Source organism: Vulpes lagopus, chromosome 2 (assembly GCF_018345385.1).
Source record: "Vulpes lagopus strain Blue_001 chromosome 2, ASM1834538v1, whole genome shotgun sequence".
NCBI classification, from domain to species: Eukaryota; Metazoa; Chordata; class Mammalia; order Carnivora; family Canidae; genus Vulpes; species Vulpes lagopus.
This window is the reverse complement of record NC_054825.1, coordinates 168330878-168344548: the sequence shown is the minus strand read 5'-3', so window position 1 is coordinate 168344548 and position 13671 is coordinate 168330878. Positions and strand designations below refer to the sequence as shown.

General features: G+C 43.7%; 1 protein-coding gene across 8 annotated transcripts in view; it reads right to left on the bottom strand.

Moving 5' to 3' along the window:
* Positions 1-13671, bottom strand: part of LOC121485202 (carcinoembryonic antigen-related cell adhesion molecule 3-like) — a 32592-nt gene continuing 18921 nt past the window's right edge. For 5 of the 8 annotated variants that reach the window (XM_041745296.1, XM_041745294.1, XM_041745295.1 and 2 more), the window contains 5 exons: positions 4560-4680; positions 3550-3602; positions 3189-3220; positions 2722-2763; positions 1-2467 (listed from right to left, as the gene is read on the bottom strand). In XM_041745296.1, coding sequence (XP_041601230.1) covers positions 2402-2467; positions 2722-2763; positions 3189-3220; positions 3550-3602; positions 4560-4680 — 314 coding nt within the window. In that variant the 3' untranslated portion in view covers positions 1-2401. Of the gene's footprint in view, positions 2468-2721; positions 2764-3188; positions 3221-3549; positions 3603-4558; positions 4681-11329; positions 11609-13671 lie in introns of those variants that run through there. The other 3 variants (XR_005986229.1, XR_005986231.1, XR_005986230.1) reach the window with 3 other exon arrangements.

Here is a 13671-nt window from a genome sequence, read left to right as displayed (position 1 = left end):
CTCTATCTCTCTCTGTGACTATCATAAATAAATAAGTAAAAATTTAAAAAAATTTAAAAAGAAAAAGAAAAAGTGTCTGAAGAAATAATGGTCCAACAAGCTGAGTGAACCCCAACATGATAAACATCACTAAGACACATGGCAAATTTCTGAAAACCAAAGAAGAGAGAAAAAAATATCTTTAAAAAAGCCAGTGAAACAACTCATTGCATATTAAGGAACACTAATTCAAGCGACAGATTTTGTATCTGATGGCTTGGAGGCCACAATGAAGTGGCCTGGTTTTCAAGTGGAGGACAAATCCTGTGTCTGGCAAAATGATCCTCAGGAATAAGAGAAAGAAGGAAATTTTCTAATGAAGGAAGATTATGAAAATTTGTTGCCAGCTGATCTGCTATTAAAAGATGGATAAAGGAAAAGATGACCAATCCATTCTCTTCTGTTGCTTACGTTTTGTGTCCTATCTAAAGCTAACCAAATTTACTTTGTTTTGAAGTATACTATACCCCCACTGGGGGCTCAAACTTACAATTCAGATATCAAGAGTCACATGCTCCACCAACCGAGGCAGCCAGGTGCCGCTAACAAAATTTATTTTTTAAGATTTCATTTATCTATGTGTGAGAGAGAGATGAGGCAGCACAAGCAGGGGGAGCAGCAGAGGGAGAGAGAGAAACAGGCATCCACTGACCAGGTGACCAATGTGGAGCTGGATTACGGGGGTGGGGAGCTTGATCTAAAGAGGGTGTTCGAATACAGGATCCTGAAATCATGACCCAAGCCAAATGAAGCCCCCTAACTGAGCCACGCAGGTGCCCTTACATAACCAATATTAAAATAATTGAATTCAGAGAATGTTCTCTGAAAATAGTAATCAAACTAGAAATCAATAATAGACAACAGAAAAATTTCCAAAAACTATGGAAAGTAAACTACATATTTGTAAATAAAATATGGGTCAAAGCAAGATTCAAAAGATATTTTAAAATACACAGAATTAAATTAAATACAAAAAAAGAACCTCCACCATTTGTGGAATGCAACTTATGCTGTGCTGAGAGGGGAATTTGCCTTGAAATGCTTACATTTCATGAAAAGAAATGACTCAAATCAATAATCTAAGTTCCTACCACAAAAACTAGGAAATAAGAGCAAAGGGAACCCAACTAAAAGCAGAAAGAAAGAAATCATAAAGAGAAGAGCACCCAGGTGACCCTTATGTCAGGCACTGTTAGTGGACAAAATGGACCTGAGCTCCATAGAAGGGCAGGGCTGGGTCTGTAGCACCAGAGTTGGTTCTGTGGGTGGGATGTGGATGAGAAGGAGGAGATGGGGGAGGCTGTGAGGGACCTAGTCTTTTCTCTCCCTCTGCGGGGTCACAGGCAGATGCAGGAACTCTCAGATGTTGGCTTCTACCCTGGGAGATCTTCAGGCTCCACCTGCCCTTGGGTGGAACGTTTGCTCTGCCAGGAAGGGCAGGCAGAGGGCAAAAGACTCTGACACCAGGCACAGGGCTCAGCCAGGATCTGGGAGAAGATCCCAGGGTTCTGCTCAGCCCTGCTGCCTGGAAGTCTCAGCTGGGGCTCAGGAAACAGGATACTGTGCTCAGCGGGGCTGGGTGATGGGTGATGGGTGTGTTTCCAAGATCAGGCACCAAGAGTCAGAAGTTCATCATGAAACATTCCTGCCTTACTGTAGACAAGGGAGAGGCCTGAATCTCAGGGACCAGGAGGTTCCTCAAGAAGCTGGAGCAGACAGTCTCCCTGAGGACACCCTCTGGGTGCTGCAATCAGCACTGCAGGGAGCTGGAATGGATATGCCAGCAAGTAACATCCACACATATGCAAAGGTTTGAGGATTGACAGATGAAAGCAGAATCGCGTTGTCCCATGAGAATGCTACTTCTGCCTCACTGCACTCTCTTCTGCAGAACAGAAATGGGCAGCCTCTCCAGCAGTCCCTCATTGCTCCTCCTGCTCAAGTCCTGGGAGGAGCAGGGCTGAGATGCTGTCCGTGGTGCTGAGGACCCCCAGGCATTCCCAGGGCTTGGGAGCCTTGATCTTCTAGCTGTATCCCCTTTCTTCCATTCTTAACATGGAGCATTACTGATGAGGAGGTGGAGAGGGCTGCAGGGAGTGTGGACTGGCCTCTGTCTCCATCGCTCAGGGCAGTTAGAGTGCTGTGGACATCATTGCAGGAAGTGACTCCACAATCAGATGACCAAGTCCAGGCTGCTCACCAGCAGTTTGTAGTGAAGAAGGGTGATGAACTTGACCCTTGATCCATGACCCTGAATATCCTCAACGTTTAGCATTGATTCTGTGCTCAGGCCTTGGCTCCTGACCCCACCTATGGCCTGGGGTTACAGGAGAGCCCCGGGAAGGAGGGTTCCAGGGTGAGACTAAGAAGCTACTTCTGCTTTGTGGTTAATCTGGCAGTAAATGCTTGTGTCAGGGTGTTGTAATTCCTGTAAAACAGGAAGAGGCCTCTGAGCTCCTGTAAACTTCTGAGAACATTTAGGCTCTAGGCCTACCAGGGCTGCTCTCTGGTATTCGTCTGTGTAGCAGGTTTCTGTCCCAGACCTTTTCTCCCTCCTACTACCCCCTGTTCCTCTTTGTTCTGCTGTTTCCTAAACCTGAGAACACAGCCAGGGGCAAGCTGGTGGCAGATCTTCTGCCCCTTTGAGTTTCAGGGACCAGAACATTCATTGCCCACACTTACCTGGTATATAGGAACCTCTTTTGTGGGGCTGGGCAAGGAGGCCTAAACAGGAAATAATGGGTGTTGGTATATAGAAAAGGAGGGTCATTTCTCTACAAGAGTGACCAGTTCCACCTCTTGAGCAGCCTTCTCTAAGCCTTCTCCAAATCCCGTCCCAGACCACTCCCCACTGCACTCCCTGCCCCATCCAGGACCCCTGGATGCTGCTCCCAATGCCCACTCTGCCCCTGGATGGACTACAGGGTTCACTTTTGTCCAGCTAAGGGAAGCAGGGAATACTCAGGACATCGTGGGGTGTGGTCCTGCCCTTGATTGTGTCCATTCCCAGCCCGAATGAGGCTTGTCTTGTCCTGGCTAGTCTGGAGCTAGCAGGGCCTGTTTTGTGCTGCTGAATTGGTTGGTGACCCTGCCTTGTGCCTGAAGAGCCTAGACCCCAATGGAAAGAGTGGGGGAGGAGGCAGGCTTACCGGGGATGTGGAGCTGCTGACTGGGGCATGGCCTATGAGCAGAGAAAGGAGTTAGCATCCAGCGTTGTGAGGAAGCTTGGGCCCACCACCCCAGTCAGGGACACGTCTTTAGCTCTCAGAGAACCAAGGAAGAATGTGCACTCCCAGAGAGAGACCCATGGGCCATTTTAGGGTCCAGTGAGTGCCAGGTGCTGATCTATGATCTATATTTCACAGGTCAGGGAATATACCCAGTGGAGGTCTCCAGTGCTGAAGCCCAGAGAAAGGGTGAGAGGCTCCAGGGGTGGGGGTGACTGGCAGGAGGGGACACTGTGGAAGAATTCAGGGCTCCCAGTCCCACCCATAATGAAGAGATACTCACAAGCGGTAGATGCTGGGTGCCAGAGCTGTCTGAGATCATGCCAGGCACTGGCCCTAGAAGAGATCATCCTTACTGATGTGGGTGCAGATTGAGGTCACATCATTGGTGCCAGAGCAGGGGGCAAGGAGGATCTTCATTCAGGTAAGAGTTAGAAAACTCCTCCCTCCACCACTGCTTTTTAGGAGAGCAAGGGCCCAGGAGAAGGGATAAGGAAAGGCCTTTAAAACATGTCTGTCCTGGGCCCAGAGAGGAAGCCCCACAGGCTGATGGTATCTAAAAGAAAGTGTCTTGAAATGGGATAGAGGACTTAGGAAAGGAATCAAACTTTATGGTTTGACTGAGTGGAAAGGTCAAGGCTGCAGCTGCAATAGCAGGACATGTGGGGAGGCCTGGGGATACTGGATCCCTGTTCATGCATGGTCAGACCATAACCCCATCAGGCAAGGAGATGCTGTAATGGGACAATGGCCTGTATGCCATTTCCACTGGCCTGGAAGAGGCATAAAGGGCATCCAGAAACCTCTCCCTGGATGAGCTTAGGTTCTCTGGTCTCACACTACAGAGACTATGGTTCTCACATCTGCCATTTGTGAGGATGACTCCATCTGGCTTCTTAAGCTCTTCCACTCTTTGCTGTGTGACCTTTGCCAAGACCTCCCTCTGATCCTGAGGCTGCAAATCCCCCTCATAGGGTACGTGGACTTAAACCATGGGAGGTGCTATTTACAGAGTATGTGGTCCTGGCCACACTTCTGTACTGTTGCCAAGTGAATCAGGACAACTATGAGGGGCTGTTCACCAACTGTCCCTAATTTATAACTGAGGAGGCTATGAAGGAAGCACCCAGGTTAGCAGCTGGTCAGGAAGGAGGAAGACGGAATGAGAGGGAAAATCCTGGGGCATTTAGGTAGCCTGGAAGAGTCAGTGAGAATCCTAGGTCAGGGGGCGTCTCCTTCCTGCCCAGGTGTCAGGTGTGGGACAAGATCAGCTTGTGGGAAATGCCATCATACCTTCCAGTCCTTGTGCAGAGCAGGAAATACGCCAGGGTAGCCATGAGTGCTACTCCAATCAGGACCCCGAGTGCAATGCCAATGATAGACCCCACAGGGAGACCTGTGGTGCTTCCTTTATCTGAAATAAGAAGAAAAAAAGGAGGGGGACAAGTCAGGACAGCGAGGACGCTCCTGCCCGGAGCTGAGCAGATCAGCGGCCCCGCCTGGGAGCCCCCAGGCCCTGCAGACGGAGAGCCCCGGAGCTACTGCGGGGGCTGACTCCAGGGTCCCAGAGCTGCCCCCGCCACTGTGGCTTCCTCCCGGGGCCTCACGGGGTAAACACCCCCCACTGAGCCCTGCACCAGGCAGGGGCAGAGCAGCTCCCCCAAGTGCTAACACCTGAGAATCAGCACAGCAGGCCCCTCCCCCAGAAGACCAGCGAGACGGACCAGTTCCAGGGGAAGTCAAGGGACTTAAAGTATACAGAATCGGAAGATACTCCCCCGTGGTTTTTTTGTTTTTGTTTTTGTTTTTGTTTTTGTTTTGTTTGGTGCTTTTTTTTTCTCTCTCTTTCTTCTTGATTTCTGATTGCTTCCCCCACACCCCCCCTTTTTTCTTTTTTCTCCTTTCTTTCTTTTTTCTCCTTTCTTTCTTTTTCTTTCTTTTTCTTCTCTTTTTCCCCTTTTTTTCTTCTTTCTCTTTTTTCTTTTTCTCTTTTCTTTCCTTCTCTCTCTTTTTCTCTTTTTCCCAATACAACTTGTTTTTGGCCACTCTGCACTGAGCAAAATGACTAGAAGGAAAACCTCACCTCAAAAAAAAGAATCAGAAACAGCCCACTCTCCCACAGAGTTACAAAATATGGATTACAATTCAATGTCAGAAAGCCAATTCAGAAGCACTATTTTACAGCTACTGGTGGCTCTAGAAAAAACCATAAAGGACTCAAGAGACTTCATGACTACAGAATTTAGATCCAATCAGGCAGAAATTAAAAATCAATTAAATGAGATGCAATCCAAGCTAGAAGTCCTAATGACGAGGCTTAACGAGGTGGAAGAACGAGTGAGTGACATAGAAGACAAGTTGATGGCAAAGAGGGAAACTGAGGAAAAAAGAGACAAGCAATTAAAAGATCATGAGGATAGATTAAGGGAAATAAATGACAGCCTGAGGAAGAAAAACCTACGTTTAATTGGGGTTCCTGAGGGCGCCGAAAGGGACAGAGGGCCAGAATATGTATTTGAACAAATCCTAGCTGAAAACTTTCCTAACCTGGGAAGGGAAACAGGCATTCAGATCCAGGAAATAGAGAGATCCCCCCCTAAAATCAACAAAAACCGTTCAACACCTCGACATTTAATAGTGAAGCTTGCAAATTCCAAAGATAAGGAGAAGATCCTTAAAGCAGCAAGAGAAAAAAAGTCCCTGACTTTTATGGGGAGGAGTATTAGGGTAACAGCAGACCTCTCCACAGAGACCTGGCAGGCCAGAAAGGGCTGGCAGGATATATTCAGGGTCCTAAATGAGAAGAACATGCAACCAAGAATACTTTACCCAGCAAGGCTTTCATTCAAAATGGAAGGAGAGATAAAGAGCTTCCAAGACAGGCAGGAACTGAAAGAGTATGTAACCTCCAAACCAGCTCTGCAAGAAATTTTAAGGGGGACTCTTAAAATTCCCCTTTAAGAAGAAGTTCAGTGGAACAATCCACAAAAACAAGGACTGAATAGATATGATGACACTAAACTCATATCTATCAATAGTAACTCTGAACGTGAACAGGCTTAATGACCCCATCAAAAGGCGCAGGGTTTCAGACTGGATAAAAAAGCAGGACCCATCTATTTGCTGTCTACAAGAGACTCATTTTAGACAGAAGGACACCTACAACCTGAAAATAAAAGGTTGGAGAACCATTTACCATTCAAATGGTCCTCAAAAGAAAGCAGGGGTTGCAATCCTTATATCAGATAAGGTAAAATTTACCCCAAAGACTATAGTGAGAGATGAAGAGGGACACTATCTCATACTCAAAGGATCTATCCAACAAGAGGACTTAACAATCCTCAATATATATGCCCCGAATGTGGGAGCTGCCAAATATTTAAACCAATTAATAACCAAACTGAAGAAATACCTTGATAATAATACACTTATACTTGGTGACTTCAATCTAGCTCTTTCTACCCTGGATAGGTCTTCTAAGCACAACATCTCCAAAGAAACGAGAGCTTTAAATGATACACTGGACCAGATGGATTTCACAGATATCTACAGAACTTTACATCCAAACTCAACTGAATACACATTCTTCTCAAGTGCACATGGAACTTTCTCCAGAATAGACCACATACTGGGTCACAAATCGGGTCTGAACTGATACCAAAAGATCGGGATAGTCCCCTGTATATTCTCAGACCATAATGCCTTGAAATTAGAACTTAATCACAACAAGAAGTATGGAAGGACCACAAACACGTGGAGGTTAAGGACCATCCTGCTAAAAGATGAAAAGGTCAACCAGGAAATTAAGGAAGAATTAAAAAGATTCATGGAAACTAATGAGAATGAAGATACAACCGTTCAAAATCTTTGGGATGCAGCAAAAGCAGTCCTGAGGGGGAAATACATCGCAATACAAGCATCCATTCAAAAACTGGAAAGATCTCAAATTCAAAAGCTCACCTTACACATAAAGGAACTAGAGAAAAAGCAACAAATAGACCCCACCCCCAGCAGAAGAAGACAGTTAATTAAAATTCGAGCAGAACTCAATGATATCGAGACCAAAAGAACTGTGGAACAGATCAACAGAACCAGGAGTTGGTTCTTTGAAAGAATTAATAAGATAGATAAACCATTAGCCAACCTTATTAAAAAGAAGAGAGAGAAGACTCAAATTAATAAAATCATGAATGAGAAAGGAGAGATCACTACCAACACCAAGGAAATACAAACGATTTTAAAAACATATTATGAACAGCTGTACGCCAATAAATTAGGAAATCTAGAAGAAATGGATGCATTCCTGGAAAGCCACAAACTACCAAAACTGGAGCAGGAAGAAATAGAAAACCTGAACAGGCCAATAACCAGGGAAGAAATTGAAGCAGTCATCAAAAACCTCCCAAGACACAAGAGTCCAGGGCCAGATGGCTTCCCAGGGGAATTCTATCAAACGTTTAAAGAAGAAATCATACCTATTCTACTAAAGCTGTTTGGAAAGATAGAAAGAGATGGAGTACTTCCAAATTCGTTCTATGAGGCCAGCATCACCTTAATTCCAAAACCAGACAAAGACCCCACCAAAAAGGAGAATTACAGACCAATATCCCTGATGAACATGGATGCAAAAATTCTCAACAAGATACTAGCCAATAGGATCCAACAACACATTAAGAAAATTATTCACCATGACCAAGTAGGATTTATCCCTGGGACACAAGGCTGGTTCAACACTCGTAAAACCATCAATGTGATTCATCATATCAGCAAGAGAAAAACCAAGAACCATATGATACTCTCATTAGATGCAGAGAAAGCATTTGACAAAATACAGCATCCATTCCTGATCAAAACCCTTCAGAGTGTTGGGATAGAGGGAACTTTCCTCGACATCTTAAAAGCCATCTACGAAAAGCCCACAGCAAATATCATTCTCAATGGGGAAGCACTGGGAGCCTTTCCCCTAAGATCAGGAACAAGACAGGGATGTCCACTCTCACCACTGCTGTTCAACATAGTTCTGGAAGTCCTCGCCTCAGCAATCAGACAACAAAAAGACATTAAAGTCATTCAAATTGGCAAAGAAGAAGTCAAACTCTCCCTCTTCGCCGATGACATGATACTCTACATAGAAAACCCAAAAGCCTCCACCCCAAGATTGCTAGAACTCATACAGCAATTTGGTAGCGTGGCAGGATACAAAATCAATGCCCAGAAATCAATGGCATTTCTATACACTAACAATGAGACTGAAGAAAGAGAAATTAAGGAGTCAATCCCATTTACAATTGCACCCAAAAGCATAAGATACCTAGGAATAAACCTAACCAAAGAGGTAAAAGATCTATACCCTAAAAACTATAGAACACTTCTGAAAGAAATTGAGGAAGACACAAAGAGATGGAAAAATATTCCATGCTCATGGATTGGCAGAATTAATATTGTAAAAATGTCAATGTTACCCAGGGCAATTTATACGTTTAATGCAATCCCTATCAAAATACCGTGGACTTTCTTCAGAGAGTTAGAACAAATTATTTTAAGATTTGTGTGGAATCAGAAAAGACCCCGAATAGCCAGGGGAATTTTAAAAAAGAAAACCATAGCTGGGGGCATCACAATGCCAGATTTCAGGTTGTACTACAAAGCTGTGGTCATCAAGACAGTGTGGTACTGGCACAAAAACAGACACATAGATCAATGGAACAGAATAGAGAACCCAGAAGTGGACCCTGAAATGTACGGTCATCTAATATTCGATAAAGGAGGAAAGACTATCCATTGGAAGAAAGACAGTCTCTTCAATAAATGGTGCTGGAAAAATTGGACTTCCACATGCAGAAGAATGAAACTGGACCACTCTCTTTCACCATACACAAAGATAAACTCAAAATGGATGAGAGATCTAAATGTGAGACAAGAGTCCATCAAAATCCTAGAGGAGAACACAGGCAACACCCTTTTTGAACTTGGCCACAGTAACTTCTTGCAAGATACATCCACAAAGGCAAAAGAAACAAAAGCAAAAATGAACTATTGGGACTTCATCAAGATAAGAAGCTTTTGCACAGCAAAGGATACAGTCAACAAAACTAAAAGACAACCTACAGAATGGGAGAAGATATTTGCAAATGACATATCAGATAAAGGCTAGTTTCCAAAATCTATAAAGAACTTATTAAACTCAACACCAAAGAAACAAACAATCCAATCATGAAATGGGCAAAAGACATGAAGAGAAATCTCACAGAGGAAGACATGGACATGGCCAACAAGCACATGAGAAAATGCTCTGCATCACTTGCCATCAGGGAAATACAAATCAAAACCACAATGAGATACCACCTCACACCAGTGAGAATGGGGAAAATTAACAAGGCAGGAAACAACAAATGTTGGAGAGGATGTGGAGAAAAGGGAACCCTCTTACACTGTTGGTGGGAATGTGAACTGGTGCAGCCACTCTGGAAAACTGTGTGGAGGTTCCTCAAAGAGTTAAAAATAGACCTGCCCTACGACCCAGCAATTGCACTGTTGGGGATTTACCCCAAAGATTCAGATGCAATGAAACGTCGGGACACCTGCACCCCGATGTTTCTATCAGCAATGGCCACAATAGCCAAACTGTGGAAGGAGCCTCGGTGTCCATCGAAAGATGAATGGATAAAGACGATGTGGTTTATGTATACAATGGAATATTACTCAGCAATTAGAAACGACAAATACCCACCATTTGCTTCAACGTGGATGGAACTGGAGGGTATTATGCTGAGTGAAATAAGTCAATCGGAGAAGGACAAGCAGTGTATGTTCTCATTCATTTGGGGAATATGAATAATAGTGAAAGGGAATATAAAGGAAGGGAAAAGAAATGTTGGGAAATATCAGGAAGGGAGACAGAACATAAAGACTCCTAACTCGGGGAAAGGAACTAGGGGTGGTGGAAGGGGAGGAGGGCGGGTGTTGGAGGGGAATGGGTGACGGGCACTGAGGTGGACACTTGATGGGATGAGCACTGGGTGTTTTTCTGTATGTTGGTAAATTGAACACCAATAAAAATTAATTTAAAAAAAAAAGAAAAAGAAAAAGCAGACAAGCAAATGTAAGTAAGAAAAATAAAAAAAAAAAAAAGGAGGGGGACAAGTTTCAGGTCAAATCTGGGGAAACCAGGAGGGGCCTCAGAGGAAGGGCCTGCTTAGGGAGGAAGGCAAGGCCACCAAGGCCTGAGTGCCGTGTGTGTTGTTACCACAGTGTCCCGACTCCCTTGGCCACTGCATCATTTCTGTTCCTCACAGTGAAACACTGGACATGCTCTAATCTTCAAGTTCTCCCACCACCTCCAGAGCCAGCATTGGCATCCAATTCAATTTCCTCTCACATTATGCCTCTTCCCTTAGGCCTTCCTTTTCATCATCATTGATGGTCTTAGAGGGTGGCCCTTACCTGTCCACTCAACACTGATTAAAGAGAATACCATTAGCTGACTGATTTTGAGGTCAGCTCTGTGAAAGGCTTGAGATAAATATTATCTCATCTGAGCCTCCCGTGAGGGCCTGGGTATCATCCCCACAGTGCAAAATGAGCATATGCATTGTATAAAGAGTTTAGCTAAATCAATGAAGGTCACAGAGCTGGAATTGATAACATAACACTTAATCTCAAGTCCACATGATATTACAGCTAGTAAAAAAAAAAAAAACTTAATAAAGGAAAAATACCTGTTAAATTTCATTGACTCCTAAACCTGTATATGATGCTATCTCAGGATTTCATCTCATAAACTCATATTAACAAACCTTACAGAAGCCCTAATCCAGCGGTTATTTCTCATTTTATAGAAGAGAAAACAGAGGTTCAGGAGATTGAGCATTTTTCCTGAGGTCCACAGCTGATATTTATCAGAACCAAGATGCTAACAAGAGTAGTTTAATTCTGGGGATCTTAAGGACATTTCCCTAGAGGCTCTGGAGGAGGCTCCCATCTTCTTTGAGGCTGCATCCATTTTACACCCCCTACCAGCAAAATACACAGTGTGGAAGCGGGAGTGGACAAGTGTTGCTCACAGATCACATCCAGCTAGATGGGGTCACTTTTGCTGGAACTGACCACCTTGGAGACCTCACACTGGCAATTCCCAACATTCTCCTTGCTGACAGGGCATACGTTCAGGATGCTGTTGCCCTGGGAGAGCTTCCTTCTCTCCATGAACTTTAGATTCTGGCCATTCAAGAATCACTGGATAGAGACCTCAGCATTATTTGTGAAGCAAGTCAGGACCACAGAGTCCTTATCTTCTGTGACTGTGGTGTTGCTGAACTGAAGAGAGGGCTGGGCCACTGGCTCTGTGGAGAAATACAGGAGGTGATGAAATGATAATGGGCCTGAAGCCATGCTCCTTTCTCTGAGATCACAGCCACTCTGAGGGCCCCAGCAAGCTCTGTAAAGGTGCCCCAGAATATGGCCCTGCTGTCTGCAGAAGGATGTCTTTGTTCAGGTGATGATCTGCGGGAAGGCTGTACCTACCCCACTGATCCTCACATTCTGTTGTGGCCCTCAGTCATGTGTCTGCTCTTCTTGGACATCTCTGTAATATCAGCATCAGGACCTCTTCCCCCACATGGCCAAAAACCTATTGACAGGTAGAATTTTTTCCCATGGAAAACTTATTTTTGAACTTTTGTGACTTTAAAAGATCAGGCCTCTTTCCTTATATACCTTCCTGTGTATTTGGGGGAAGGAAGACTCACAGCCCTCCCTCTCTGTGTCCAAGGCAGCTTTGTGTAAAATAGGGAAGGCATTCACACTGTTATAATTTACTAGGGAGTGAGAGCAGCCTGCCCATTCAGCATAACCTTGGGAATCAAAGGGTTTTCAATCTACAGGATTTCTCATTCTGAAAAAGACTTTCACTTCCAGATCTGCGGATTGATTCTCATGGTGAAAACCTTCTGTAGAAAAGTGGTTACTGTATACAGAATACTTGCACCCTTAGGAATAGAAGGAAACTACTGCAACATAATTAAGGCCTTATATGAAATGCCCTTAGCTAGCCTCATACTCCATGATGAAACATTGAAAGCATTTCTTCTAAGATCAGATAGAAGATAAACATGCCATTGACACCACCAGTATTCAATACAGTACAGGAGTCCAGGCCTAAATAACTAGGAGGAAAAAACCCAAAATGCAGTCAAATCGGAAAAGAATAAGTTAAATTATGTCTGTTTGCAGATGACATGAAATTATATGTACAAAACCCTAGAGATAAAAAAAAACCCTAGAGATGACACACAAAAACTGTTGAACTAATAAATAATTGCAAAATTTTTGCAAAATACAAAATAAACATAGAAAAATAACTGTATGGTTAACACTAACAGTGAAGTACCCAAGAAAGAAATTAGGAAAACAAATCTATTTGTAATAACAGTAAAAAATAGGGGATTACTGGGTGGCTCAGCGGTTTAGTGCCTGCCTTTGGCCCATGACATGATCCTGGAGTCCTGTGATCAAGTCCCACATCGGGCTCCCTGCATGGAGCCTGCTTCTCCCTCTGCCTGTGTCTCTGCCCCTCTCTCTCTTTCTGTGTGTATGTGTGTGTGTGTGTGTGTGTTTCATGAATAAATAAATTTTTAAAATTTTAAAAAAATAAATAAAATAAAATACTTAGGAAAGAAGAAAAATACTCAGGAATTAATTTATGAGTCAATAGACTGACTATGGAATTCTATAAATCATTGCTGAAAGAAATTACAGAGGACACCAATAAATGGAAAGATATCCCATGTTCATGGATGATAAGTTCATATTGTTAAGATGGCAATGTTAACTAAAGAGATCCATAGAGTCAATGTCATTCCTATAAAAATATTTTTTTAAGATTTCATTTTAAGTAATCTCTCCACCCAACATGAGGGTAAAACCTACAACCCCTAGATAAAAGAGTCTCATACTCTACCATGTGAGCCAGCCAGATGCCTCCCTATCAAATTGTTAAGGAAATATTTTGCAGAAATAGGAAATCCAAAAATTCACATGGAATCTCAGGGACCTCAAATACCAAAATTATTTTGAAAAAGAACAAAGTTGGAGGACTCCTACTTCCTGACTGCAGAGTTACAGTACCAATAACATTATATTGGTATTTTTAAAGATTTTATTTATTTATTCATGAGAGACACAGAGAGAGAGGCAAAGACATAGGCAGAGGGAGAAGCAGGCTCCCTTGTGGGCAGCCCAATGCTGGACTCAATCCCAGAACTCTGGGATCATGCTCTGGGCCAAAGGCAGATGCTCAACCACTGAGCCACCCAGGCGTCCCTATATTGGTATGGTATTACGGGAGACATAGAGACCAATGGAATAGAATAGACAACCTTGAAACACACCCTGACATATGTGGTCC